Genomic DNA, 27,676 nt, shown 5'->3' with positions numbered 1-27,676 from the left:
AATTAGAGGGTTCTTGCATTGTATCATACACCATTTTGTTGCTATTTATAAAGATTTTGGAGACTAATCCCTATTTCCTCTTCCTTGTCTGTTCTTAATGTGGAAGCTTTTCTGAAACGTGCCAAACATGGGTGACTCTGATGGTATTTGAACACCAGCTGTGTAGTTTCCAACAGCAGCACAGTATGACAAACTGACAGATGAATAACACAGGTCATCATTAGTTGGAACCAACTACACTTGCAAATAGCAAGAACAACAACCACTGCTAGAGCCCAGAACACTTATTTTGTCCCTTTCATAGTCTTTACCCTCTTCCTGAGGAAAATTCAATCTCATTCTCTTTTGCTTTGTGCAATCACTAAAATGTCAAATCTCAAGCTGTTGTTATCAGTAGGACCCATTGGTATATGTGTACTATGTGCTTTACTTTCCCTTGATTATAAATATGTTACTAATAGCAATAGCTCTGGTGACATAGCTCTAGCTGCAAGTTCAATAGTTCGAATCCACCAGCCACTTCACAGGAGAAAGATGAAACTTTCTGCTCCCATGTTTATAACTTGAGAAACCCTATGCATGGTTGCTATGAATCAAAACTGACTTGACAGCCCACAGCTACCACCACCACAATTAGGTATCTGTTCAGATCATTTGTCTATTGCTGAATTGCTTTAAAAGTTCTTTGTGTTTCTTAGATGCAAGTTCTTATCCCATGTACGTTTTGCAAATATTGCTTTCCAGTGCCTTGTGTGTCTTTTCAATTTCCTTAGAAGTTTTCTTTAAATCCTTTAAATGTCAGGCGGAAGATCTTTTGCTGGGACATTGTTATCTAGTTTAGTTCTCTACCTTCCATCATCCTAAATTTATGTTTATTTTCTAATTTGAAGAAATGCTGGTAGTATTTTGGTTTAAAGCTTGGCTGTTAACTAAAAGATCAGCCTTTTCAAAACCATCCATTGCTCCACTAGAGAAAGACATGTCCATCTGCTGTTCTGAAGATTATAGCATTGCATCCCCCATGGGGTGGCTCTATTCTGTCACCTGGAGTCTCAAGGAGTTGGAATGATCTCAATGACAATGAATTTTTCAAGTGTTCTTAATTGGGCCTTGATCAGATGAGGTATAAAAAGGAACCTCCAGATAAGCAGTAAACCAATTATAATTACATAGGGAAGGAGAAAGCTAAAACTTTTTTAAAAACCTTTTATTTCCCCTCTTATACCCATTCAGCCTATGCCTCCATCTCTGTATCACAGAGCCCTGTTGTTCCAAGGTTGAGTATATATCACTATTTACCTCTAGTAAGTCTATCCTCTCTTCTTGGTTCTTCCACCCTCCACCCTCTTCATGTGTATTGCCCTTCCATTCCTTGCATATTGCCCTGCCTATCACCAAAGTACCATGTGCCTTTACCCTAACCTGTGCCTACTGTCCTCTCCTTCACACCTGTGTTGTTGTTATTAAGTGCCATGGAGTCGGTTCCAACCCATACTGACCCTGTATAGGGTTTCTGAGGAGTACCTGGTGAGCTTGAACCATCCACCTTATAGTTGAAACTGACAACAGCTGTGAGGTTGGCCCAGGACCAAGCAGAGTTTTGGCCTACTGTGCATAGGGTTCTGTGAGTCAGTACCTACTCAATGGCACCTAACAGCAATGGCTAATTATCATGAGCATTTTTGTTGGCTGCGCGAATGTCTTCCTTGGTGAAGGGTCTGTTCATGTCCTGCATCCATTTTTTTAATTGGTTATGTCTTTTTCTTGTAGAGGTGTTATAGTTTCATATAGATTTTAGAGACTAGTCCCTTGTCTGATATGTCATTGAAAAAAAAAATAAATTCCCTGACTGAAGGCTCCATTTTTACTCTTTTGGTGAAATCTTTCAATACACATAAGTTTCTACTTTTTAGTATATCCCAATCATCTCTTTTGTCTTCAATTGTTCATGCAATTTTTTTCAATGGTTGACAGTCCTTGTGTGGTCTGTTTTTAGAGCCCGTAATTTTGTCCCTATTTTTTCATTAATGACCTGTATAGTTCTAGGACTTACATTTCAGTTTTTAATTCATGTTAAGTTAGTTTTTGTATGTGGTGTGAGATCAATGTCTTGTTTCATTCTTTTGCATATAATTTCCAGTTTTGCCAGCACCATCTGATGAAGAGACTATCTCCTCCCATTCAATGTATCTTGACCCTTTGTCAAAAGTTAGTTGATTGTATGTAGATTGTATAGATTAACTTCTGGGTTCACAATTCTGTTCCACTGATCTATGTGCCTTTCATTGTATCAATACCAGGCTGGTTTATTTTTACTTTTATTTGTGTTTTATTTTAAGCTTAATTGACTCACAAGTCATATGTTTTTGTTCCTTCAGTTTCTTCTGATATTTTTTTTTTCTTCTGTGCAACCTCCTCTTCTGGTTTAGGAACAATTTGCTCCTTTTCAGTGAGGATCATCTCAATGTGGCAGGGGGAGCTCGTGTAAGGGTGGATCCGACCATGAGCTCTGTAAATTCGGCAGCACATCTTGGGGGTTTTGTTGACCTGGATGTGCTCAATGCCCAGAGAATCCATATGTAAATCCTTCAGTTCAGCATTGCTCTCTGCCTTTTTAAGCATGTGCAGCAAAACTTCAGTGCTCTTTTTGGGCCACCGACCCTATGTCCAACCCCACTGTTTGGCCTGGTCACACCCACCAATGCCACCACTGTAACGTCAGAACAGTACACATGACTTCTGCAAAGTGACATCTTTAAGATACTTGGTGGCTTTCCAGATATGCATACCCTTGATGGCCTGAGCAGACTCACGGGTGTTCTTAAAATGGACCCAGAGATTTGAACCTCTGGATTTGCATGATTTATGGGATTTTCTGGGTCAAAGGAGTAGCGAACCATTTTGTGAGATTGGCTCAGTCCATTTTCAAGAAGAGCTACCAGCCAGTTTTGACCACTGTATCCCATGTGGTAAATTTTGAAATTAGGAAGGGAGAAGCCTCCTACTTTGTTCTTCTTCTTAAGCAGTGCTTTGCTTATCCAAGGACATTTTCCCTTCCATATAAAATTTGTAACTGTTTTTTGTTCTATCTCTTCAAAGAGTATATTGTTGGATCTGGATTGGGATTACGCTATAGCTGCTGATTTCTTTGGGTAGTATTGACATTTCACAATGTTAAATTGTCCTATCCAAGAGCATGATATATTTTTCTGTTTTTGTAAATCTCTTTTGGTTTCTTGTAGTAGTGTTTAGTAGTTTTCTTTATATATATATTTTTTGTTTCTCTGGTTATGTTTATTCCTTAATATTTTATCCTTTGGGTGTGTATTATAAATGTACTGTTTTCCTAATTTCGTTTTCATGGCTGTCTTTAGAAGTATAGATGAACTCAACTGATTTTTGTATATTGATCATGTACCTTACCACTTTGTTGAATCTTCCTATGAGTTCCAGTTGTTGTTGTTGTTGTTGTTGTTATGTGCCGTGAAGTCTGTTCCGACCCATAGCAACCCTGCATATGGTTTCTGAGGCTGTAAATCTTTACAGGAACAGAAAGCCTCATCTTTCTCCCTCGGAACAGCTGATAGTTTTGAACTGCTGACCCTGAGGTTCACAGCCCAATTCGTAACTACTATGCTACCAGAGCTCCTTAGGAGTTCCAGTAGTTTGTTTTTTTGTTGTTGTTGTTGAGTCTTTGGTTGTGTTTTTTTTAATGTATAAGATCATATCATCTACAAATAGAAAGAGTTTTACTTCTTCTTTCACAATTTTGATGCCTTTAATTTCTCTTTCTTGCCTTAGAGATTTGGATAAGATTCCCAACACAATATTGAATAGGAGTGGGGGAAATGTTTCCTTCAATTGCTTTGCATTTATAATTCTTTGCAAGTCTTGATAAAGAAGTGTTAAAGAATAGAAAGAAAGTACATGGGTTCAGAACCCTGAGGACTATTGCTTAACCAGTGAGCAATTCATACACTTGAGTTGATTCCAGTCATCCTAGGATCCCACCATTGATGATACTGCAGCTCTAAAGCAGTGAGTCCAGGGCCTTTGCCATAGTACATGGAATGAACAACATTTGCAGGCATCTGTTCCCCTGTCCCGTTTGACCTTTCCTACTGGAATTTCCCAATAGTTCCAGAAAGTAGAGCCAATGAGGGCACCTACACTTTTAGTATAGATAGCATCATGTAGCCTTAGGGGCTATAGTCCATTACTGGCGTCAGTCTTGCAGCAGGTTGGCGGGACATGACCGTATAAATAGCACACACTGTAGAAACTGCTTCCCATAGCATGACCATGGCCCGAGTTCTTAGGTGGTTGATGCCGCTTCTCTTCTGTTTCTGTACCCAGAGTTTCCTCCAGAGGCAGACTCAGGGGGACCCACCGAGCACAGCGACGCACTCTAGTGATGCCTGGTTCCAGCAAAAGCTCGACCATTTTAGCAAAAAACGATCACGATTCTGGCAACAGGTAAATATATATATATTTATATATGGCCAGGGTTATTGATGAGAGATTGGGAACAGTACGAGTTTTGGGCCTTCCGGAGGGTACCACAGAGGTATATAATGTATAAAAGAATGGAATCTGCTTTCCTTCTCTTGGTATTACAAAACCCTGGTGTGGTACTGTAGGAAAAGAACTGGACTGTTGACTACAAGGTTAGCAGCTCAAACCCACCAGTCGATCTTCAGGAGAAAGATGAGGCTTTCTTCTCCTGTAGATTTGTTGTTGTTGTTAAGTACCGTGGAGTCGGTCCTGACTCATAGGGACCCTGTACAGGGTTTCCGAGGCTGTAAATCTTTATGGGAGCAAAACGCGTCATCTTTACTCCCGCGGAACCGCTGGTAGTTTCGAACTGCCGACCTTGCGGTTAGCAGCCTGACTCCTAACCACTACGCTACCAGAGCTCCTCCTTCTGTAGATTTACAGCCTGGGAAATCCTTTACAGCATTTCTATGAGTCAGAATCGATTCCATGGCAGTGGAAAACAAAAGGTGGTACAAATGGTTAAGTGCTGAACTATTATGTGGAATAGTGATGGCATAAACCCATCCAAAGATATTTTGGAAGAAAATCTTGACATTCTGAGTCTAAAGGACACAGCTTTGAAGCTCCAATGGAGAACAGTTCGACTCTGACACTAATGGGTTAACCATGAGTCAGAATCCATTTGATGGTAACTGGTTTGGTTTTCTGGTTTGAGGACATTTAATTCTTCGTTTAATTCTGGAGCAATATTTTCAGTTGTTTTGTGTGTTTATTTGATTTTTAAATATCATAAGATTTCTTAAAATTGATTGCCATTACTGGAAGACTGAATAAATTTGAGTTTGTTTGGCTTTTTAGGGGCAAGTTTGCTTCATAGATAATGGCATGTTCTTTCATGTAGAGATATGTAATACTTCAAATATTTTAAATATAATTATTATGGTAAAAGCTGTTATATCTATTGCTTACATATATTAATTCATCTAGGTGGGCTGCTAAATGATGATATTAATTTTTTTTTTCATTTACTAGCAGGAATGAAGGTATAAAAGAGAATTCCAACTGTGTTATTATTTGGTTATTTGGTGACACAATTTGTTTTAGAAGGCTAATATAATTATTTGACTCGGCCCTTTTATTTACCAGATTTTAAAAGGAACACAAGCATGAAAAATTTACACTATTTTAGTCATTTTTTTAACTGCATGTTACATACATAGCAGTCTCAGAAAAATAATGCCGACCCTGCCAGCATTTATAGAATTATTGAAAGATTCCTTCATCTAGTGTTTTTACCTATAGCGGAGATTTTTCATTCTATTGTTCAATTCATAGAAAAATCTTTGTCATGATTATGAACTGTTTTATTCCCATTTTTTTTTTCACCTTGACAACTTATTCTATTGATAAAGCTATTGATTCACAGGCATGCTTATACATAACAGGATTTTTTTTTTTTTTCAGAAAAGGTACAAATGATTTAGATGGCTATTTAGCAGTATTTAAAAATACATCTAGCAAAAATATGAAACTGTATATGAACAGATGCAGTCCCATTTAGAATAGGAACAGATGGAATATTAATTAAATGTCCATGAGTAGGGCACTGTACTATTATTATTATCTAGCTGTAAAAGAGAGTGAGAGACTTTTCAACATAATTGTATAATGTTTAATAATGATCTCCAAGATATCATTGTTTGTGAAAATAACAGAATGGCATATTAACAATAGGCAGAAAGAGATGAAATAGCTTTTACAAAAAGCAATGAAAAAAAATATTAAGCATGTTTATATACAGTGAGAGGGAGGTAAACATTTTAGAATATAGAAATGATATCAGTTTTCTCTGCATATAATTTGTTTTGCAGGTTTAGCTTTGGAGTCATATAAATGCTTCCAAGTTTTTGTTGTTGTTGTTGTTAAATGCCTTTGAGTCTGTTCTGACTCATAGTGACCCTGTTTAATGCTTCCAAGAAGCAACTGGTAAGCTTGAACCTCCAACCTTGCAGTTCAAACTAATCTTGCAGTCCAGTTCATTAACCCACAGAGCCACACCAGAACTCCAAATGTTTCCAATAGAACCATTTAAAATTAAAACTAAAGTGAAGAGAATGAAGCCAATTATATTTTAAGTTTGTAACTTTAACAAGAGAGATTTATTTCAAGTGAATAGAAAGCCTGGAACATGTACTTTATATATGTGATATGATAAGTCATAGGATGTACATATAATTGTTAAGAAATCAAAGTTTTCAGTAATCATATTATCACTCTTAATATTCATGTTGTTTCTGTGTGCCATGGTATTAATTCCAACACATGTGTTCTTGTTGTTATGTGCTGTGGAGTCGGTTCTGACTCATAGCGACCCTGTACAGGGTTTCCAAGGCTGTAAATCTTTATGGGAACAGAAAGCCTCATCTTTCTCCTGCGGAACAGCTGGTAGTTTCGAACTGCTGACCTTGCGGTTCACAGACCGATTCATAACCACTACGCTACCAGAGCTCCTTAATTCCAACTCATAGAGACCCTAGAAGACATTGTAGAACTGCCCTGCAGTGTTTCCTAAGCTGTAATTTTTATGAGCCCTGCTGTGGCGCTGTAGGATAATACGCTGGACTGCAAGGTCAGTTTAAACCACAAGGTTGGTGGCTCAAACCCACCAACCCCTCCTCAGAAACCCTATACAAAGTCATTAAAAGTCAGAATCGACTTGACGGCACTTGACAACAACAACAAGAACTTTTATGAGAGCAGATCACTTGATCTAGAAGAGTGACTGGTAGGTTTGAACTGCCTGCGTCTTGTCAGCAGCGAAGCCATGAATAACCTCACCATCAAGGCTTCTTTTAATATTGGCATTATTATCCTCCTATCTGTGCATTTTTACATGTTATTTATAGGAAGCAAATAATTACGTTGTTGCTACTTTATTAGGAACTCAAACTTTCAATTTCACATTCTAAATTTGAATTTGAACTATTAGCAAGAAATGTAAACAAAATAGTAGCGGATATTTGCACATCTTGAGTGTAATTTATGTCTCTGGAATGTACACTTGAACTGGTCCCTTTGATGTTGTGTTTATATTACCAGCAAAAGCAAAAAATGCATTTGCCCTGTGTGTGCATACAGTGGCATGAGCAATATCACTGATTTAGATGAAATCTCTGGATCATAACCCAAATCTGAACAAAATCATACTGCCACTCAGTTATCAGAAACCATAAAGGAATCACAAGTCCTGGCAAGTTAGTCACCAACAAGAAAATTTTACTTTCACAGAGATATTATATGAATGATGCCTTCTACAAACGTGGAGGCCCAGTGTTTCTGATGACTGGAGGACCTGTGGCTGCCAATATTGACTGGATATCACAGAAATACACTTGGATGGTATATGCTGAGAGACTGGGCGCCCTCTGCTTCTTTCTGGAACACAGATTTTATGGACAAAGCCAACCAACAGGGTAAACTTAAGGGTTTCCTTTTTGTGATTCATCTTTTTGCTGTTATGACTCTCTATAACTTAGGTAATGTAATGTTAACTTTGAATATATTCTTATTTCAGGAAGTTGAATATTTGAAAATTCAAATATTGAGAAAGAAAAACTGTAGGTAGAGGTTGGGTGTAGGAATGACATTCTTAATCAAGTGATTCATCGGAAATATCCCTTGACTAAAATGTATTCCTCATGCACTATAATTTCTTGTTGAAATTTAAATGGCATACTTATGTTCTGCCTACTCTAATGGAATTTTATAACATGAAATTTACTCTCCCTGTGGTAAATGGTTGATGGTTTTGTTAAAACAAAACCTCATCAAAGGTACCCAGATGGTCTATTAAATTTCAGGTGGAATAGGAAGGATCAAGAACAGCATACCTATTTCTGCCTCAATAGTTCATTTTGCCACTTACGTTTTTTTCTTTTTCTTCCAACAGACTTATATATATTAGTTTACTTGTTTAAATTATAAACTGTCCATTATATGAAGTCAAATAAATAAATGACGTTTTAAAGGTAGCTCTGAAGGTTTTGAAAAATCCAATTTAATCTCAAATATTTTATTCTCATTAAAATAAGTAGTACGAATTGCTTCTTATAACCCTGAGAATGTGGTTCATGCCAGTGAATGATACATTTATTATGTGAGTCATAGTAAATTTTTGTTTTTTATAAAGTTTTATTGTTTGTATGTAAAATTATGATGGACTATAAATAGCTTAGATTTTGGCCTTTCATCATCACTAACATGAGATAAATGCTAGCAAGTATTGCTAATTCTTAAATTTAAGTATTACTGTCCCTCAGATTATGCTAATTAAATTTTCAATTCGGACTTGGTATAAATATTTAACATTGTGAAAACACAATATACGTTATACTCTATGGTCAAGCTCATGTGAAGCTGCGTGTTTCTGATTTAACTGTTGTCATGAACTGTGTGTTGCTTCTTTCATTGTAGAGATCTGAGTACCTCCAGCCTTCAGTACCTCAGTAGCAGGCAAGCCTTGGCTGACATCGCCTACTTCCGAACTAAAATAGCAAAGGAAATGGGGCTGAGTAAAAATAAGTGGGTCACATTTGGTGGTTTTTATGGAGGCTCCCTTGCAGTGTGGTCAAGAATAAAACACCCCAAACTCTTTGCTGCAGCAGTGGGCAGCAGTGCCCCGATCAAAGCAAAATTGGATTTTTATGGTGAGTCTACCCATATATTGAAGAAGCCTGGTAATGCAAATGGTTAATAAGGTCAGCTGCCAACCAAGAGTTTAAAATTCTAACCATCCCAGAGGCATTTGGTGATCTACATCTGAAAAAAAATCAGCCATGGAAAATATTATGGAGCAAAATTGTACTGTGATCATCATTCCAACTCAGCAGCTTTATAAAACAAAGTAGAAGTGTGTCTCAGGGTTTTTGAGACTATAAGTCTTTACAGATCTAAATAGCCAACAGTCAGCATACATGGAAACAGCAGACAAGAAAACAATGTGCTGCAGTAGGAAAGTATGTTACAAAAGACCTTCTTTCTTTTTTTCTTTCCTTCCTTGTCTTTCTCTTTCCTTCATTTCTTCTTTCTTTCTTTTCTTCCCTCTCTCTTTCCTTTCTTCCTTCCTTCTTTTTCTTCTCCCTTTCCTCCCACCCCGATAACCACCATAGAAGGTTTATTTTAGCATGAAAATCATTTTTTGACTTTCCAAAAGACCTCTATAATGTGCTAAAAAATAATGATGTCACTTTGAGTGATAAGATGAACAAGGCCCATGGCTTGCCATTTCAATGAACTCTTCCAAATGAGAAAGCTGACAATGACTTAGGAAGACCGAAGAATTGATCTGCTTGAATTTTGATGTTGATGAAAAATATTGAATATAGCATGGACTGCCAGAATTTCAAACAAATATGTCTTCTAATGAGTAGTGCTAGGAATCTACTGAGATTTGTGGATGTCAAGACTTTATCATGTGTACTTCTGACATATTATCAAGAGGAACTAGTCCCTGGAGAGGAACATCATTCTTGGAAAAGTAGACAGCCAGTGAAAAACAGAAAGGCCTACAGAACGATGAATTGACAGTAGGGCTACAACTGTGGGTTCAAACATATCAATAACAATATGAATGGGGCGAGCCACTCAGTCTGTGTATGTATAGAGGGTCACTCTGTGTCAGAACTGACCCAAGGATACCTGACAACAATATCAACATTGTTGTTGTCAGGTGTCATTGAGTCAGAACCAACTCATAGAGACCCCATGTACAGCAGAACGAAACAATGTCCAATCCTGGGCCAACCTCACTACTGCTGCCACACTTGAGTCCATCAATGATGCCATCTGGCCAATCCATCTCGTTAGGGGTCTTCCTCCTTTTCTCTGATCCTTCACCTTACCCAGCATGACATCCTTCTCCAGCGACTGTTTCCTCCAGAAAACATGTCCAAAGTATGAGAGACGAAGCTTAGCCATCTTGGCCTCCAAGGAGCACTCTGGCTGCACTTCTTCCAAAACAGATCTGTTGGTTCTTTTGGCAGTCCATGGCACTTTCAGTATTCTCCTCCAACACCACAACTCAAAGGCATCAATTCTTCTACGATCTTCCTTATTCACTGTCCAGCTTTCGCATCCATATGAGGCTATTGAAAACACCATGGCCTGGGTCAGGCACACCTTAGTCCTCAAGCTGACATCTCTGCTCTTCAATACTTGGCTGAAAGCAGAGACTATCAGAAGGATGTTTACCTGTGCTTTATTGACTACGCAAAGGCTTTTGATTGTGTGGATCATGACAAGCTATGGACAACATTGAGAAGTATGAGTATTCCAGAACACTTAATTGTACTTCTGAGAAATCTGTACCTATACCAAGAAGCAGTTGTTCGAACAGAACATGGGAACACTGAATATCAACATAGGGACCCCGAATGTCCCATAATGGGTGGAAATTATGTGATTCATAACTGTTGATAGGATAGTGAAAGAATTCATAATATAACATTTCTAAATAACTAAATCAATAGTTCTTATTTTTCACTAAGAATAATTTCATTTCAATTTTCACTGCTAATTTCCAAATTTATGATTTAACAGTAATAATTAATGGCATTAAGAGTTTTCCAGTTGGATGAATACTCTCGATTGGCAAATTGGATCTCTGCATACATGTTGCCATTAAAATGAGTAAAGTATAAAATTTCTATGAAAACAAGCTTTTTTTTTTCTTTCCAAAAGTGAAAATAGCCTCACCCCTCAATTAAGAGTAAAATTCTCTGTAAAATGTCCTGTAATATTTCAACTTTTCATAGATACGCATGCATTCAACAATGATTTCAGATAGGATTTCTGTAACCTTGATAGAATTTTACATGGTTCTATAAATGCATCTATTTCCATTTTTTATATTCTTAGAGTACTTTGAAACAATTCACAGAACTCTCAAGAAGCATAAAAGGATGTGTTCAGTAGGAGTGAAAAAGGCTTTAACTGTAATTGTAAAGATGCTGAAGACTCCACAAAACTACAGTAAACTGGAAGATGACTTCAAGTAAGTTGATTGGTTTGCCTGTGAGAATGCCTGAGCATAAAGACAATCTGGTATTGATTTGAATTTACACCAGTAATGTCATTTCTTTATGTGAGGTTACTTGCTTGGGAAGAAAGGGAATTTAAACTGTTCTGTCCTTTTGGTAATTTGTTTATATTAACAATTTCTAGATCATATAAGAGATCTGGAGTCCTGGTGTGACACTTTAGGACAAGCATTGGACTACTAACCAAAAGGTTACTGGTTCAAACACACCGATGACTCCTTGGAAACCCTATAGAGGGTCATTGTGAGTCTAAATAAATTCAACTGCACTGAACACAACATAAGAGGTGTTGCTGGAATTTGTGTGGCTGTTTCTAAATCTGGTAGGAATTAAATCTGAATTTAAATCAGAGGGCAGAAAAAGTAGTAGTAACTACATTTGGGATTCTTAGGCAGTGAAGGAGTACCCAAAACACTTGCCTCAGGACGATAATATACCACCAGTGACCCAGATAACAAATCTTGCTAATTCCATGCCCACCACTTGTATGTCAGTCCACCACTTGTCTGTCGGTTTGTTAGACTGTGGTGGCTTGCATGTTGCTGCTGTGATTCTGGAAGCTATGCTGTGGATATTTAAAATACCAGCAGGGTCACCCATAGTAAACAAGATTCAGAGGCGCTTCCAGTCAAAGAGTGTCTAGAAAGAAGGAGATATGGACAATTTTGGAATATTTAGTCACTAAAAAACTTATGAATAGCATCAGAACACTGGTAGCACAAAAATATTGATTTTTGAACCATGATAAAGAGCACCATAATATTGATCACCAGAAAAAGAGCCCTTCAGGTTGGAAGGCATTCAAAATACGACTGGGGAAGAAACACCTCCTCAAAGTAGAGTTGACCGTGATGATGCAAATGGGAAAAAGCCACCAGGACCTTCATTTGCAGAAGCAGAACTCAAAACAAGAGGAATAGTTATAAACATCCATTAATTGTCTGAACATGGAATGTACGAAATATGAGACTAGGAAAATTGGAAATTGTCAAAAATGAAATGGATGCATAAACATGTATATCTTAGGCATTAATAAGATGAAACAGACTGGCATTGGACATACTGAATTTGACAGTCACATGGTATATTGTGCTGCGAATGACAAATTGAGGAGGAATGACATCACATTCATCATCAAAAAGAACATATCAAGATCTGTCGTGAAGTACAATGCTGTCTGTGATAGCATAATTTTCATTAGTCTATGAAGAAGACCATCTACTACTACTATTAGTCAAATTTATGCACCAACCACTAAAATTAGTGATGATGAAATTAAAGAAACAACAACCAACTTCTGCAGTCTGAAGTTAATCAAACAAAATTTATCAAGATATATTGATAATTCCTGGTGATTGGAATGGAAAAGTTGGAAACAAAGAGGAAGGATCAGTAGTTGGAAAATATGATCTTGGTGATAGAAACGATGCTAGAGACCACATGATAGAATTTTGCAAGACTGATGGCTTCATTGCAAATACCTGTTTAAAACAACATTAAAGATGACTACACACATGAACTTCACCAGATGGAATACACAGAAATCAAATTGACTACATCTGTGGAATCGGATGATGGAAAAGCTCCATATCATCAGCCAAAACAAGGCCAGTGGCAGACTGTGGAACAGATCAGTTGCTCATATGTAAATTCAGGCTGACGCTGAAGAAAATTAAAACAAATCCACAAGAGCCAAAATATGAATTTAAACATATTCCACCTAAATTTAAAGATCATCTGAGAAACAAACTTGATGCATTAGACACTAAAGATTGAAGACCAGAAGAGTTGTATGATGACATCAAGAACATCATACCAGAAAAAAGCAAAAGGTCATTAAAGAAGAAAGAAGGAAGGAAAAGACCAAAAGGAATTTCAGAAAATGACTCTGAATCTTGCTTTCCAACATAGAGTTGCTAAAGAAATGGATGATAAAAGAGATGAAAGAGATGAATAGAAAATTTCAAAAGGCAGCTAGAGAAGACAAAGTCAAATATTATAACAAAATGTACAAAGACCTGGACTTAGAAAACCATAATGGAAGAACACACTCAGCATTCCTTAAGCTAAGGGAAGTGAAGAAAAAAATTCAAGACTCAACTTACAATATTGAAGGATTCTATAGGCAAAATATTGAATGATGCTGAAAATATCAAAAGAAGATGGAAGGAATACACAGAGCACTGTTCCAGAAAGAGATGGTCAAGGTTCAACCATTTCAAGAGGTAGCATATGATCAAGAGCCAATGATACTGAAGAAAGAAGTCCAAAGTGCATTGAAGGCATTGGCAAAGCACAAGACACTAGCAATTGATGGAATAAAAAATGAAATCTTTCAACAAACTGATGCAGCACTGGATGCATTTCCTCATGTATGCCACGCAATTTGGAAGACAACTACCAACTCAGTGGAAAAGATCCATTATCTGTGCCGATTCCAAAGAGAGGTGACCCAACAGAATGTGGAAAACATCGAACAATATCGTTAATATCTGATGCAAGCAAAATTTTGCTAAAGACGATGGAAAAAGGGCTGCAACCATCGATTGACAATTGGAAAAAGTATTTGCATATTTTCTCCTATTGAATAAGGAAGCATTTGCTGTTATGAATTGGTGGTATTTCCACAGTAGTGGTCAAATTTCTTTTGTCAGTTATTTTAGCTTAAATAAAATTGTTTTAAATATTATGTTAAAATATGTTTTTGCATACTCATAGCATAAATGTTTTGAAGAAATTCAGTTTTCATTCATTTCCTACATTTGAGTTTAGAAATTTACGAAAAATCAAATTTTGCTTGTGTTTTCTGTTTTATTTTGTTTTGTTTTCACAGATTATGTAAACCTCTTAAAATTAGTTCAGTAATGGACAGAACCTTTTTCCTGGATGCTCTGATAAAAATGGTTGCATACGTTGTTCAGAATAATGGTGATAATAAACTGATTAAGGTAAGAAAATAAAGGGCAGGAAAAGGTATGGAGAAAGACAGCTCTCGTATGCATTCACTAGTTGTTGAAAGTTCATAAATTAGCTGTGTTGTTGTTTCTGTCAAGTGCTGTGGTGTGAATCGGACTCATAGCAACCCTGTATAGGGTTTCTAAGGAGTGACTGGTGCGTTTCAGCTGTGGACCTTTCAGTTCAAACCGATCTTGCAGTTTAGTGCTTATGGTACAATACACACTGAGAAAGATAAACCTGGTGTCAGTATTTGTTTTAAAAAATTAAAATAATGCATACAAGCCTCCTGTCTGAGATTCAAGTTAAATGATGAAACATATCAGCTACTGAATGATGTTAAAATCTCACCACTTCCTCTTCTTACTCATCTTTTATCCTAAATATCCTTTAGAAGCTCTTTCAAAACAATAGAATGATAGATTCACTGTTGCCTAGAACTCAGCTATTGTACTATGCTTTTGTATTTTTAAAATATTAGAAAGGTGTCCTATCAAGTATGGGTATGCCATTCCTGATCTATTTCATGATAACAATTAAAATTAAAAGATTGAATTCTGTCTTTTATTGACTAAAGAGTAAATCACAGCAAAGTTTAATGATTTGAATAAATTTCATTCAAAATATAGAATTGTTCTTTTAATAGTCCATATCTTCAAAGTTAAAGAGTTTCATAATATAACCAAATTCTATAATCAGTACTTTTTTCCAGTGTTTTTTCTTGTTCAATACTTTTCTTAAGTAATTAAGAATAATAACTGGATGCTAGTTGAACAATGCGATTAATGTAATTAATGTCTCTGTACATAAGAGGATTTTAGAAATGGGAAATGTTCTGTTACCTTTGTACATATCATTGAAGAAGGAATATAAGAATGATCATGATAACAATGATGATTTTTATTAATTGATTTTTCTTTCTAGGCACTATCCTTATGGTTGATTTTGTTTAATCGTCACAGTAATCATATGAGTAATTCTGGTTAGATTATTCTTATTTTCTGTAGTAAGCACATGAACAAACAAGTTCAGATGGCTAGCTTATTCAAGGCACACTTCTAGACCTGTTTAATCATTCTTTTAGACATTGGCTATCCTTGACACCATGTTTACATACATGCTGTTCCCCACTAATAAATGTGTTCTCTTTTTATTGTTGTAAAAATATAAAGAACATAATATTTGCCAATACAACATTTTCCCAATAAACAATACAGTAAAAGCATTACATTAGTTATAGAGTCCAACAATGACCAATATCTATTGAGGATTTTCAATCACCATGAAAACCACGATTAAACTCTAATCTTTATTCCTTCGTCTATTCTAGTTTCATATTTGTGAAATCATACAAATTCACTCCATCTATTTCTGTTTATTTAAATATGAACAATCTTCCAGGTCTGCCTCAATGTCCACCTTCTTAAAACACCTTTTCTCCTGGTTCTAGTTCTCAATGTCTTCTCTAAGAATCCCCAGAATAATCATTAAATGTTTTCCTATTGTTTGTATCTTGTCATCTATGAATTCCTCTAAAGGATTGTTTCTCAGCCCTTTAGAAGATTTGCTCTGGCAAGATACTGGGCGCCAGTCAAAGCCTCCTTATTATTAACCTTTTCAAGCCAATCACTGACCTGAGCACAAAAAGTCCTTGTTATAAGTGCTGTTGTGAGCTGTAGATCTCCCATGAGGGAAGTCAGTTTACTGACAGATAATAGATTCTGCAACCTGTTCACATGAGTTGGTGATTTTCAGGATTTGATCTCCAGGCCAAGAGATCAAACAGCATTTGCATCTTATTTGACTTAAAAGCAATCAACTGAAGCATGTAAAAGCATTTTTTGAGTTGAATTCCATTGGACATTTTAAGCCATCCCATGTATATTCTCTATAGGATAATTGGAGTCTCGTTTTTCACAGGTGGAACAGAATGGCATCACCATTGATGGCTTTTGTGACGTGATGACTAACAGATCACTGGGTTCATCATATTATAGATATGCAAAATTTGAAAATATGATGCTGAAAAATCGAAATCAAACTTGCCTTTGTGGAAATTACAATGATTACCTAGAAGTTATGGTTGACTCTTCCTTGAGAAAGCAAAATCTTAAAGAAGGTATAATGTTACTTGGTAAAAATGGAAATTTTCCCTTTGGGATTGAGAAAAGTAAGTACAAAAACGTGCATTAAAAACTGCAAGACTCCTTATAACATGGAGCAACTTGGAGGTCATCATGCTTAGTGAAATAAGTCAGCCACAAAAAGAAAATATTGTTTAAGATGGCTATTATAAAAGGTAAAAAAGAAAAGAAAAAAGTCTTTACATTGAAAAAGACATTCTTTGATGGATACCAGTGGAGGGGAGGGACGTGTGGGTCACAGGGTGTAAGGGTAGATACATGTAAAGTTAGGTGAAGGGGAAAATGAAAACAAAACAAATTTTATTGCAGAATTACATTTCCTTAAGGAACTCTGGTAGCGTAGTGGTTACAAATCGGGCTGCGAACCTTAAGGCCAGCAGTTCGAAACTACCAGCTGCTCCGCGGGAGAAAGATGAGGCACTCTGCTCCTGTAAAAATTTATAGCCTCGGAAACCCTGTACAGGGTCGCTACGGGTCGGAACCGACTCGACGGCACTTAACAATCAACAATCAAAATCACCATGCTTAAGGAGTTGTGGTGTGGTTCTATAGGATAAGCACAGGAACACAAGGTTGGTTTGAACTGCAAGTGCTCCTTAGAAACCCTGTGCCGGGTCCCCAACTACATGTATTGACACAGTGTCAGCAGCAATATGCTCAGGTGTGGCAACGATTGTGAGGTTGGCGCAGGGCCGGACAGTGTTCCATTCTGTTATGTATAGGGTCGCTATGCGTCAACTCAAGTTTCAATCCCAGAATGCTTCAGAGAGCATGAAGATGGTGAGAAACTTGAAAGTATCCCTCTTTCAAGAAGCTTTACAGAGAAGAGCCTGGCGCATTCTGAGGCAGTTAACAGGAGGAGGATGCAAATGGAATGGAGCACGTTCCCAGTTGATGGCGTTGTTGTTAAGTGCAGTTGAGTTGGTTCTGACTCATATTGTTCCTGTACAGGGTTTTTGAGGAGCAGCTAGAAGGTTTGACTATCCAACCTATTGTTAGCAGTTCAATGCTTATCCTATAGCACCACACGAGGAGTACATGTTCCCAGTAGAGGCTGTAAATATAGAACAGAGAGGGGACAGACCTGAGGTGACCCTCAAAGTGGTTCTGGGGGGAATGAGGGAGGGTTACAGGCCAGCATCTCCTGATCATTGCGCATGGTTGCAATATTTGGTATGGCAATGTCAGATATGACCCAAACTAACCTTAATATTGAGGAGATCCAATCTGTTTTAGAAAGTCAGGAGAGGTATATACATTATATGCTATTTGTTATTAAGTACTGTAGAGGCAGGTTCTGACCCATAACAACCCTGTATAGGGTTTCTGAGGAGCAGTTGGTGAACTTGAACCGCAGGCCTCCTGGTTCAAGCAGACTTGGCAGTCCAGCGCATTCACCAACAGTGCCACACAGAGTACTGAGAATTTTTTACCTTTTAGGTTTTGGTCACCAACAAAAATATCATCTCTATTTATGTCAGTTGATGTTTTGCTTTTTAGAAAGGCAGTGGCTGTATCAATGCTGCACAGAATTTGGATTCTTTCAGACCATGGATTTAAAGAATAAACACAACTCTAATTTGCCACTCAGGTAAAGGCTCTGAATTCACTTTGTTTGTCACTAAATACTGTGATTTAATGGTTTTATGCGTTTGCTTGTTTTGGTTTGCTTTGTATATTTAAAGGGAAAATTAAATTGAACAAATTGGCTAATCCCAAATTTATAAAAATTTAAGGGAGTAATCTTCCTGGATTGGAAGTATGAAAGATGTAAATATTCCAATAAAATATATTGAACCAAATCTCAGATTTCTGAATTTCCCTTATCATATGTAGTAGCTGCCAGATAACATATTCCAACTTCTAGAAGATAAATATAATGAATACATTAATAATCTTAGTCTTACTTGTTGGCATTACAGGGTTATTTTATTTAATATTATTTTACCAACAAGGAAATTCATGTGCATCTTAAAATCCAAACAAGGAGCATGAGTGACCGCAAAGCAAGTTTGCAAATAAAAGAAGGCATGCTGTTTCTGTAGTTTATATTTTGGGTTAGCCAAGATTTGCTGGTTGTACAAAGCAGGGCACGGAGTTCTAGTAGCATAGTGGTTATGAGTAAGGCTGCTAACCTCTAGGACAGCAGTTCGAAGCTATTAGCAGTCCCGTGGGAGAAAAATGAGGCTTTCTGCTCCTGTAAAGCCTTCTTGTTGTTAAGTATCATCAAATTGGGTCCAACCAATAGCAACCCTGTACAAGGCTTCCAAGGAGGAACTGGTGAGCTTGAACCACCGACCTTATGGTTCAAACCAACCTTGCATTTCAACACGTTAACCCGCAGGCCACCAAACTCAGAAATCCTATACAGGGTTGCTATTGAGTCAGAACTCACTTCACAGCATATAAGCAACCCACCAACCATAAAACAGGACAAATATCACATTGTCAACTTTATTGTTATTGTTTTATGATCCTTTGTTCATGTTTATTGACTTTCTAGAGGAAGATATAGTTTTGACATCTAGAATTTTTAATAGAAGCAGAAATTTATAAATTAATCAATTTGAAGAACTTTTAATGCAATTTCATACTTAAAATTGCGAGAAGGGGATTCTTTATTTTATTTGAGTGTGTATGTGTCTCTCACCAGCCACTCCTTAGATACCCTATACAATGTTGCTATGAGTCAGAACAGACTCTAAGACACTTCACAAAAAACAAGCAAATGCATGCATCCCTGGTAGTGCTATAGGGTAAACACTGGATTGTTAACTGAAAGATCATTGTTCAAACCAACCTGCTGCTCCAGGAGAGAAAGGGGAGATTTTCTGCTCTGGTAAAGATTTACAACCTCAGAAACTCTGTACAGGGTCATTATGAGTCAGAATTGACTTAATGACTGTGAGTTGGTTTGAGTTTGAGATGTGTGTATGCAGCTATGTTATTCATGAAAATGCAGAGGACTGTATTATGTCAAAAATATCTTGAAGCATAAAATTATGATAAAAGTATAAACTTAGGGGAAAAACTCATATGTACTTGGAGTTGTAATTCTTCCTTACAAAATCCCCCAAAATTCAAATTCCCAAATGAGAAAGGGAAATATGATCTAGTCAAAGTCAAGTGTATCAATTGGACTACACGTTTATGAGTATTGTTTAGGGTGAGGGTATCTGTATTAGGACAGACACCTACAGTAGCCTCAGTTTTTTAATGTCAGTTTCACCACTGTGGAGAGAAGACTCATCCACCTTTGATGTCTTTGTTCCTTTACAGTATTTTTTGCACATAAAACACAGTAGAAGAAATCTTACTTTTTCCTTGGTTTCCTCTTCAGTCTTTCTTTAGGATTCCAGACAACTTAGGGTGTGACCAACTGGAACTGGTTGTGTTTGAAGAGCTCTGGGGGTGGCAGGTGGGGGCATCTTAGCATCAGGAGCAGTCTTTGGCTCTCCCAGCCTCTGTTCTCTCGTTCTCTTTAACAGACAGGCAGGCTATGCATTGAACTTTCTTCCTCCCAGAGTGGTGGTTAGTCCAGGTACAAATGTGGGCTTGCTACTGAGGTGATAAAGAATCGGCATTTCTCTGTTCTTTGTTCTGAAGCTCTAGGTGCCACCAGGAAACAGTAGCCCAATCAATTTTGTCTATAGGATTTTCACTAAGTGTATACATTGGGTTGATCATGGTAAAGAAAAACAGGTACATTCCTCAGTACTTAGCTAATAGAAAATCTCATATGAAGGGTAGCTGCACCCGAATGGGTATATAGATGATAGATGATAGATAGATGATAGATAGATAGATAGATAGATAGATAGATAGATAGATAGATAGATAGATAGATAGATAGATAGATAGATAAACAGATTGGTAGATCAATCAATATATCGATTGATTGACCAATGGATAGAAAAGATAGATAGATGATAGATATGAATAATTTCCTTTTTGAACTCAAGAAAGTCCTTTTAGCTCTTTTGAATAGCTCAGATTCTCAGGGGAAAACAAAATAACTAAAAACAAAAACACTCTTTCTATATATGTTTTTCTCACACTCCTCAACCCTGATGGCAAATATCTACCATTTTGTCTCATCTTTGCAGATATTTTATCAAGCAGTGTTCAGATGTCTTTGGCCTTGACTTCAAAGTCAATTCACTGGCTCGAGCTGTTTCTTACACCAATGAATATTATGGAGGCTTCAATGTAAATGGAAGCAAAATCATACTTCCCAATGGTTCCACGGATCCTTGGCATGTTCTGGGAATCACAAAGAAAATCCATAAAAAATTCCGTGCTGTCTTCATTAAAGGTAAATCAGTTGTGAATAGTCAAAGATGCCAAAATAGGATGAAATATTTCAGTGTATAATAATAAATTAGTGAACAACAGTGGTTCTGTGGTTGAATTCTGGTCTTAAAGGCAAAAGCATCAGAATAGATTCCAGGTCAATGTAACTCCTGTACATCCATCACAAATCTGTCATTTGAGACATGTGTCTCTGATGTTGATTAGGTTTCAGTGGAGCTTCAACACTAAGATGTACTAGGAAGAAAAATGTTGTTGTTGTTGTTAAGTGCTGTCGAGTCGGTTCCGACCCATAACGACCCTGTACAGGGTTTCCGAGGCTGTAAATCTTTACGGGAGCAGAACGCTTCATCTTTCTCCCACGGAACGGCTAGTAGTTTCGAACTGCTGGCCTTAAGGTTTGCAGCCCGATTCATAACCACTACACTACCAGCACTCCTATATGGGGACTAACTTCCAGAAATCAGTCACTAAAGCCTCTGGATCACAATGGTGATCTGCAACCAATCGTGGCAATGGAGCAAAAAAAAAAAAAAATGCAGCCTTTGATTTTCTGTTATGTATGGCATCAACATGAGTTAGGGGCTGACTTGCCCACAATTAACAACAAATTATTAAATTGCCTTTAAAATTCTTATTGACAAGAAACACAAAATATTTCTAAGCAAATGATAAGTAGATAATTTTATCTTTAGTAGTATTTCATCATCGTGTTTACATTAAAAATGTTGGGTTGTTAATGACCATAAAGTTGACTCTGACTATTAGTGACCCTATTAACAACCAATGGACTCCTGGTATGGCACTGTAGGATAATCACTGGGCTACGAACCAAAAGATGGCAGTTCAAACCCACCAGCCACTCCTCAGAAACTGTATGGTCGCGATGAGTCATAATCCACTCAACAGCACTTAACAACAATGTCAACCGAAAGAAACACTCCCAGATCTTGTGTCATCTTCACAATTGTTGTTACGCATGAACACATTGTTATGGTCACTGTAACAATCCATTTCATTGAGAATTTTCCACTTTTTGATTGATTGAACAACTTTGTTGTTGTTAGATGCCATCAAGTCAGTACCGACTCATAGCAACCCTATGCACAACAAAGTAAAACACAGCCCAGTCCTGGGCCAACCTCACATTTGTTGCTACGTTTAAGTCTGTTGATGCTGCCACTGTGCCAATCCATCTTGTTGGGGGTCTTCCTCTTTTTCTCCAACCCTCCACTTTACCAAACATGATCTCGTTCTCTAGTGAACAAGTCATTGGCTTTGTGTGATTCTATTTTATGTGATATTCAGGGCCATTTCTACCATTGAGTCTGTATTTCTCAACTGCTGATCCTTCTTATTTGATTCCAACTTTTGTATTGCTATAATCAGTAATCACAATACATTTTAATCTCACGTTCTATCAATTTCAGACTCAAGATATTGGTAAAAATCTTCCATTTCCTCATCTTTGCCATGAGCATTTGGTGCATAAATTTGATTAATAGTTATATTAACTTGTCTTCCCTGTAGGTGTGGGGCTGTAGTTCAGAATAGATCTTGAAATATTATTTTTACTGATGAATGTGGTTGCATTTCTTTTCAAATTGTCATTCTTAGCATAGTAGGCCATATGATTATCTGATTCAAAAAGGTCATGACCAGTCCATTTGATCTGAGTTCTATTTCATTTTTGGCAACTTTCAATTTTCCTACTTCATAAATTCCCCTTTTAGATTGTTATTGGATGTTACAGTTCTTTCTTCTCATGTTGAACCATGTTTCATCATCAAAGGAACGTCCTGAAACCTTGGCTGTATCCATGCCATTGTAGTTGACTATTTTGATAAGGCATCTCTACAACAGTCATATTTGAGTGTCTACTCACATGAGGGGCTTAATTCCTGGCATTATATCAGACAACATTTCACTGCTATTCACAAGATTTTCACTGGCGAATTTTTCAGAAATGGACCAACTCTTACCTACTTCTAATTTGTCATAGTATGAAAACTCTGCTGAAACCACCAGAGATGAAGGTGCTCATATTTGAAATAATGGTGACATAGCTTCAAACATAACAAAAACAGTCAAGCCCCCAAGCATAGTACTCCTGAAAGTTGAATGGTGGCTTATATGTTTACCCAACATTAATCTACAAAGCAGCTAGCCTCTTTGATTCAAATTCATTATGTTATTGAACTATTCCTCATTCTTATTTATGACTGCACATTTTAATCACTTTTTAAACAGATTACAAAAATGACTGCTATCCAGTCACACCCCAGACTAATTAAATCAGAACTTCTGAAGGATGGGATGCAGATACTAGTTTTACCCAAATAGATTTCCAGGTGATTCTACTGTGTTGTCAGGGGTTACCTATGGTCTTGCATACTTGGTATGTAGACATTCAGACATTTCTGTTTCTATTTTTAGGTGGAACACACATGGCAGACATGTTTGTACAAACTGATTTTGATTCAACTGAACTACTTCAAGCACGAGAAAAGATTTTTCAGATCCTGAAAAAATGGCTAAAATTATAAACCTCTCTGAAAGAAAGTACAACAGAACCCAAAATCTGTACTCCCATTCAGTTGCTCAAATGTAGAAGCTCCTACCAGGAAGAAATTTGTGCAGACATAAAAGTCTAATTCCTCTATATATGGGTTTTTGGTTTTATTTCAATGATAGCTCTTCTTCTTCCTCCCATCTTGCTGGTCTTGAGAAACACGAGATCATACCAACACAAAATAAATTAATTACCCTGGAGAAACTGCTGCAACCAGTTAGTTAATTGATATGGGTCAGAAGCTTTATATCTTGGGATTTCCAGAACAATCTTTATTTCATAATTTATTATTTTCAACAAGGCTAATTATAACACATAAATATAATGGTACTTTTATTCATTTTTGCTATGAAGTAATTCATAAGCAGGAAAAGTATTTTGCCAGATGAGTAATCCTTCCCTTTGTTAAGAAAATTCATGAACAGGTAAAACTTAAGTGAATTATTTTTTAAAACCATTGAAGTATGTTAAATTTTGTTTAGAAAAATTGACTGTACCAACAAACCTTCCTTGGAAATTCTTGTACAACTTTAAAATGGTGCAACTGTGCCTACTATAAAGTCAAGTTAAGCTCAACATGAAAGATAACAGCAGCTCTCATTTGAAATTCCATTTTAATTCTGTCCAAAACAGTTTATTTTCAGTTCATTTGAAGAAAACCCAATGTAGAGCTTCATGTCTATAACCTAATTCAAAGGTATTATTACTTAGTCAAATGGTAGGACTTATTTCCTTCAAAAGAAGATATGTACCTAATCTCATTATACCTAAAACTCTTCAATTACTACATCAAATTTAAGTCTATTTATCAATAATATTAATATAGTAATGTTGGTTACTTGGTTTTGACAAGTGTATAATTAGTCATAATATTAAGAGAATCTTTTTGAGCAAATAATGATACTGTTTGTACTATCTTTTCAATTTGTATGTAAACCTAAAATTATCTTAAATAAAGTGAGCATAAATAAATCAATTGTGGTCATTCATTTTAATGGATTAATTAATTCTATGATATTCACTGGATTGCTAAACACAAGATCAGCAGTTCAAACACATCTGCCACTATGTGGAAACCCTATACATGATTGCTAAGAGCAGGAATTGAATAGATGGCACTTAACAATATCAACAGTGGATACTGAGATGCATTATACTGATTGTGCTAAATTTTACAATGAAAATAATTTGAACTTTGGAAATCTGCCTTTGCTTTGGAGTTTCATACAGAGTCTTAAATTTATTCTAAAGAATTATATAAATGGACACATTTTATAGTATGTATGCCCTCTTTGCATTATCTGTCATTGTTCTTGTTGTTAAGTGCCATTGAGTTGGTTCCAACTCATAATGAAAATGTATAGGGTTTCCAAGGAGTGACTGGTGAGTTTGAACCACTTACCCTGCAGTTCAAACCAACCTTTTGGTCCAGTGCTTACCCTACAGGGCCACACCAGGACCCCTTGCACTGTTTATAACACCTAAAATGCTGTAACTTTCATTTTGACCAAACCACTGTGGAAATCTACATGGCAGCATTGGTTATTCATGAAGTATTGAATTTCTTAACTTCAGATTTCATATTATTGCATCTGAAGTATTGGGATCCAAATGTTTTCATTTTTATGGTAATCACATTGAAATTTGGATTACACGCTTATAATAAAACTCTTTTTTACTGTGCCTAATCTGTTTTAATTGCTATATTTTTTTTAAGCTATAATCAAATGCTTCATTTCTTAACAATCACAGGTTTCAACATGAGCATGAAATGGGACAGTAAATATAACCTGTGGGTTTTTAAGTGCAAAACTCCCATTCTTCAATTGTGGCAATGGAAACGTTCTGGCAATATCTTAGTTGCATTTCCCAGATACATTTGTTACCTGAAAAGAATCAATATAGAATGATTAAAACATGATAGTTTATGTAGCAGTGCTTAAAATATAGAAAAGTTTCCATTAATTTCTTATAAAGTCTGTGTAGACAGATTATAAACATTTCTTCCTGAAGATGAGCATTAAACCACAAAATGGCCAACAAAAAGCCCAGAAAAACTGAACCTACCAATTACGTTTTATGGCTTATGTTAATAGTAACTTACTATATATTTTTCCTTTTGCTTTTATTTTTTTACCTTTCAAAAAAATTATATTTTTTCCCACCAATCATGCATTTTGCTTCATCTCAATGATTACACTCCCCTCCCAATAACAACGATTATCCTGCTTCTGCTCTGTGGTTTTTCTTTTACATCTTATTTATCACAAATGAAAAAGCAAAAATATTTGATGCACACATGCAAAACAAAAAAAAATATATTCATTTAATTGTCTAAGGAGCACATTTAGCAAGCCAACCTCGAGTCCACATACACACAGCCTTTCTCTGTCCATGGGCCTAGAGTCCACAGCTGCTCTATTTCTCCATGCCATCTCCTCGGCTTCCATCTCTGCTGTTGCTGCTTTTCTGGGTAGCATCTCATGTTGCATTCATGCTCTTCCCTCTTGATGGTCGTAGGGTCCTCTGTTCCTGAAATGAAAGATTAACTCTTCTTCCCTTTTAATTACACATCTTCTACAATTACAGTTGTGACTATTTCAATTAATCCTGATAGCAATTACTCACAATTGAATCATAAAATCATATCACCATCAACCCCTACCCCTTTCACCAGTCTCATCTGGAGAAGAGGAAAACTATTCAGTGGGTATTCTATCTTACTCCCCTCATTCTGAAACTAAGCACTCATGAAAGCTTGTAATCCAGTCACTCCATGCCTTTATAGTTCACCATTTTTGATAGCCACTGTCTAAGTTGCCTGACCCTATCAATCCAGGAAACAAGCTTGATTCTTGATATGAAGAATCTTCTTTTTTGGTTGGAATTTTGAGCAACTGCATTCATAAGCAAAGGTCCTGTTCATCAGACTGTAACTATTTACCCTTGCTCCCAGTATCAACATTCTTTATGTTCATTTTGTCAAGCTCTGGTCAGCTAGTCATCCAAGCTAGCTATAATGGGAACTGCAAGTTTGGGAGTTCTCACATGTCTCACCACACTTCAGACTATCTAACTGCTTCACTATCAGCTCTAGACCCCAGTGGCTAGGTCAGTATCCATGGGCTCAGGAGTTCACACATCTCCCAACCTTCAGACCAACCAGCCCTTCCTCTTATCTCTCTCATCTTAAGGTGAACAGGTGTCAGTGGACCATGGTCAGACTCAGTCCATATCTTCATTGTTGTATTTCCCCTACTTCCACTCACAAGTATGAGAAAGTAGAAAAGATAAGATCTAGGTAAAAGAGTATAATATGTGTATATATCCTCTCAGATACATTGCAGAAATATTGTTCCCAATCTGTGGATCCTCTTGGTGAAATATTTTAATGTACAAAAATGTCTAATTTTCAGGAGACCCCTATCATCTATTTTGTGTTCTGCTGTTTGTGTGTTTTAAGGTTTTTTTGACAGTATATTTATGCCATGGGTCAGAGCCCATAAACTTGTTCATATTTTTTTCATTTCTAGTCTTTATAGTATCTAGGTTTTATATTTAGGTCTTTAATCCACATTGAGTTCATTTATTATATGTGGTGTGAGTTATGGGTCTTGTTTAATTTTACTATAATTGGATTTCCAGTTTTGCAAACACCAATTGTTGAAGAGACTATTTCTTCTCCCAATTAAATGTGTTTACTTCCTTTGTCAAACATCAATTGACATTGGATGGGTTTACTTCTGAGTTCCAATTCTGTTCCATTGAGTTATGTGGTTTTTGTTGTACCAGTAGCAGAGTGTTGTACTGTTTTGACTACTGAGACTGTAGTAAACTTTGATACTAAGAAGTGAGTGACTTCTGACTTTACTTTCATATTAAAAATAAAATAAAATAAAATTTAGTAGTGTTTTGTTTACAACAGGTCTCTTTCCTTTGCACATAAAGTTAGTGATGAGTTTTTCCATCTCTTCAAATGGTGATATGAAACTCCATATTGGGATTGCATTTTACCTATAGACTGCTTTGACTAGTAATGACACTTTTACAACATTAAGTCTTCCTAACCAGAAGCATAGTATATTCTTCCATTTTAATAA

General features: G+C 36.6%; 1 protein-coding gene across 1 annotated transcript; it reads left to right on the top strand.

Moving 5' to 3' along the window:
- Window positions 1–4,302: 4,302 nt before the first annotated feature.
- On the top strand, window positions 4,303–23,550 carry LOC102817492 (putative serine protease K12H4.7-like). The gene is made up of 9 exons (XM_006861927.1): window positions 4,303–4,476; window positions 7,786–7,970; window positions 8,971–9,203; window positions 11,413–11,548; window positions 14,428–14,542; window positions 16,470–16,719; window positions 18,194–18,284; window positions 20,800–21,008; window positions 23,441–23,550. The coding sequence occupies exons 1-9, from the start codon at window positions 4,303–4,305 to the stop codon at window positions 23,548–23,550; spliced, it is 1,503 nt and encodes a 500-aa protein (XP_006861989.1).
- The last annotated feature ends 4,126 nt before the right edge of the window (window positions 23,551–27,676 follow it).

The sequence above is a fragment of the Chrysochloris asiatica genome, unplaced genomic scaffold (genome assembly GCF_000296735.1).
Source record: "Chrysochloris asiatica unplaced genomic scaffold, ChrAsi1.0 scaffold00044, whole genome shotgun sequence".
NCBI lineage: Eukaryota > Metazoa > Chordata > Mammalia > Afrosoricida > Chrysochloridae > Chrysochloris > Chrysochloris asiatica.
This window is presented reverse-complemented; position numbering and strand designations above follow the sequence as displayed.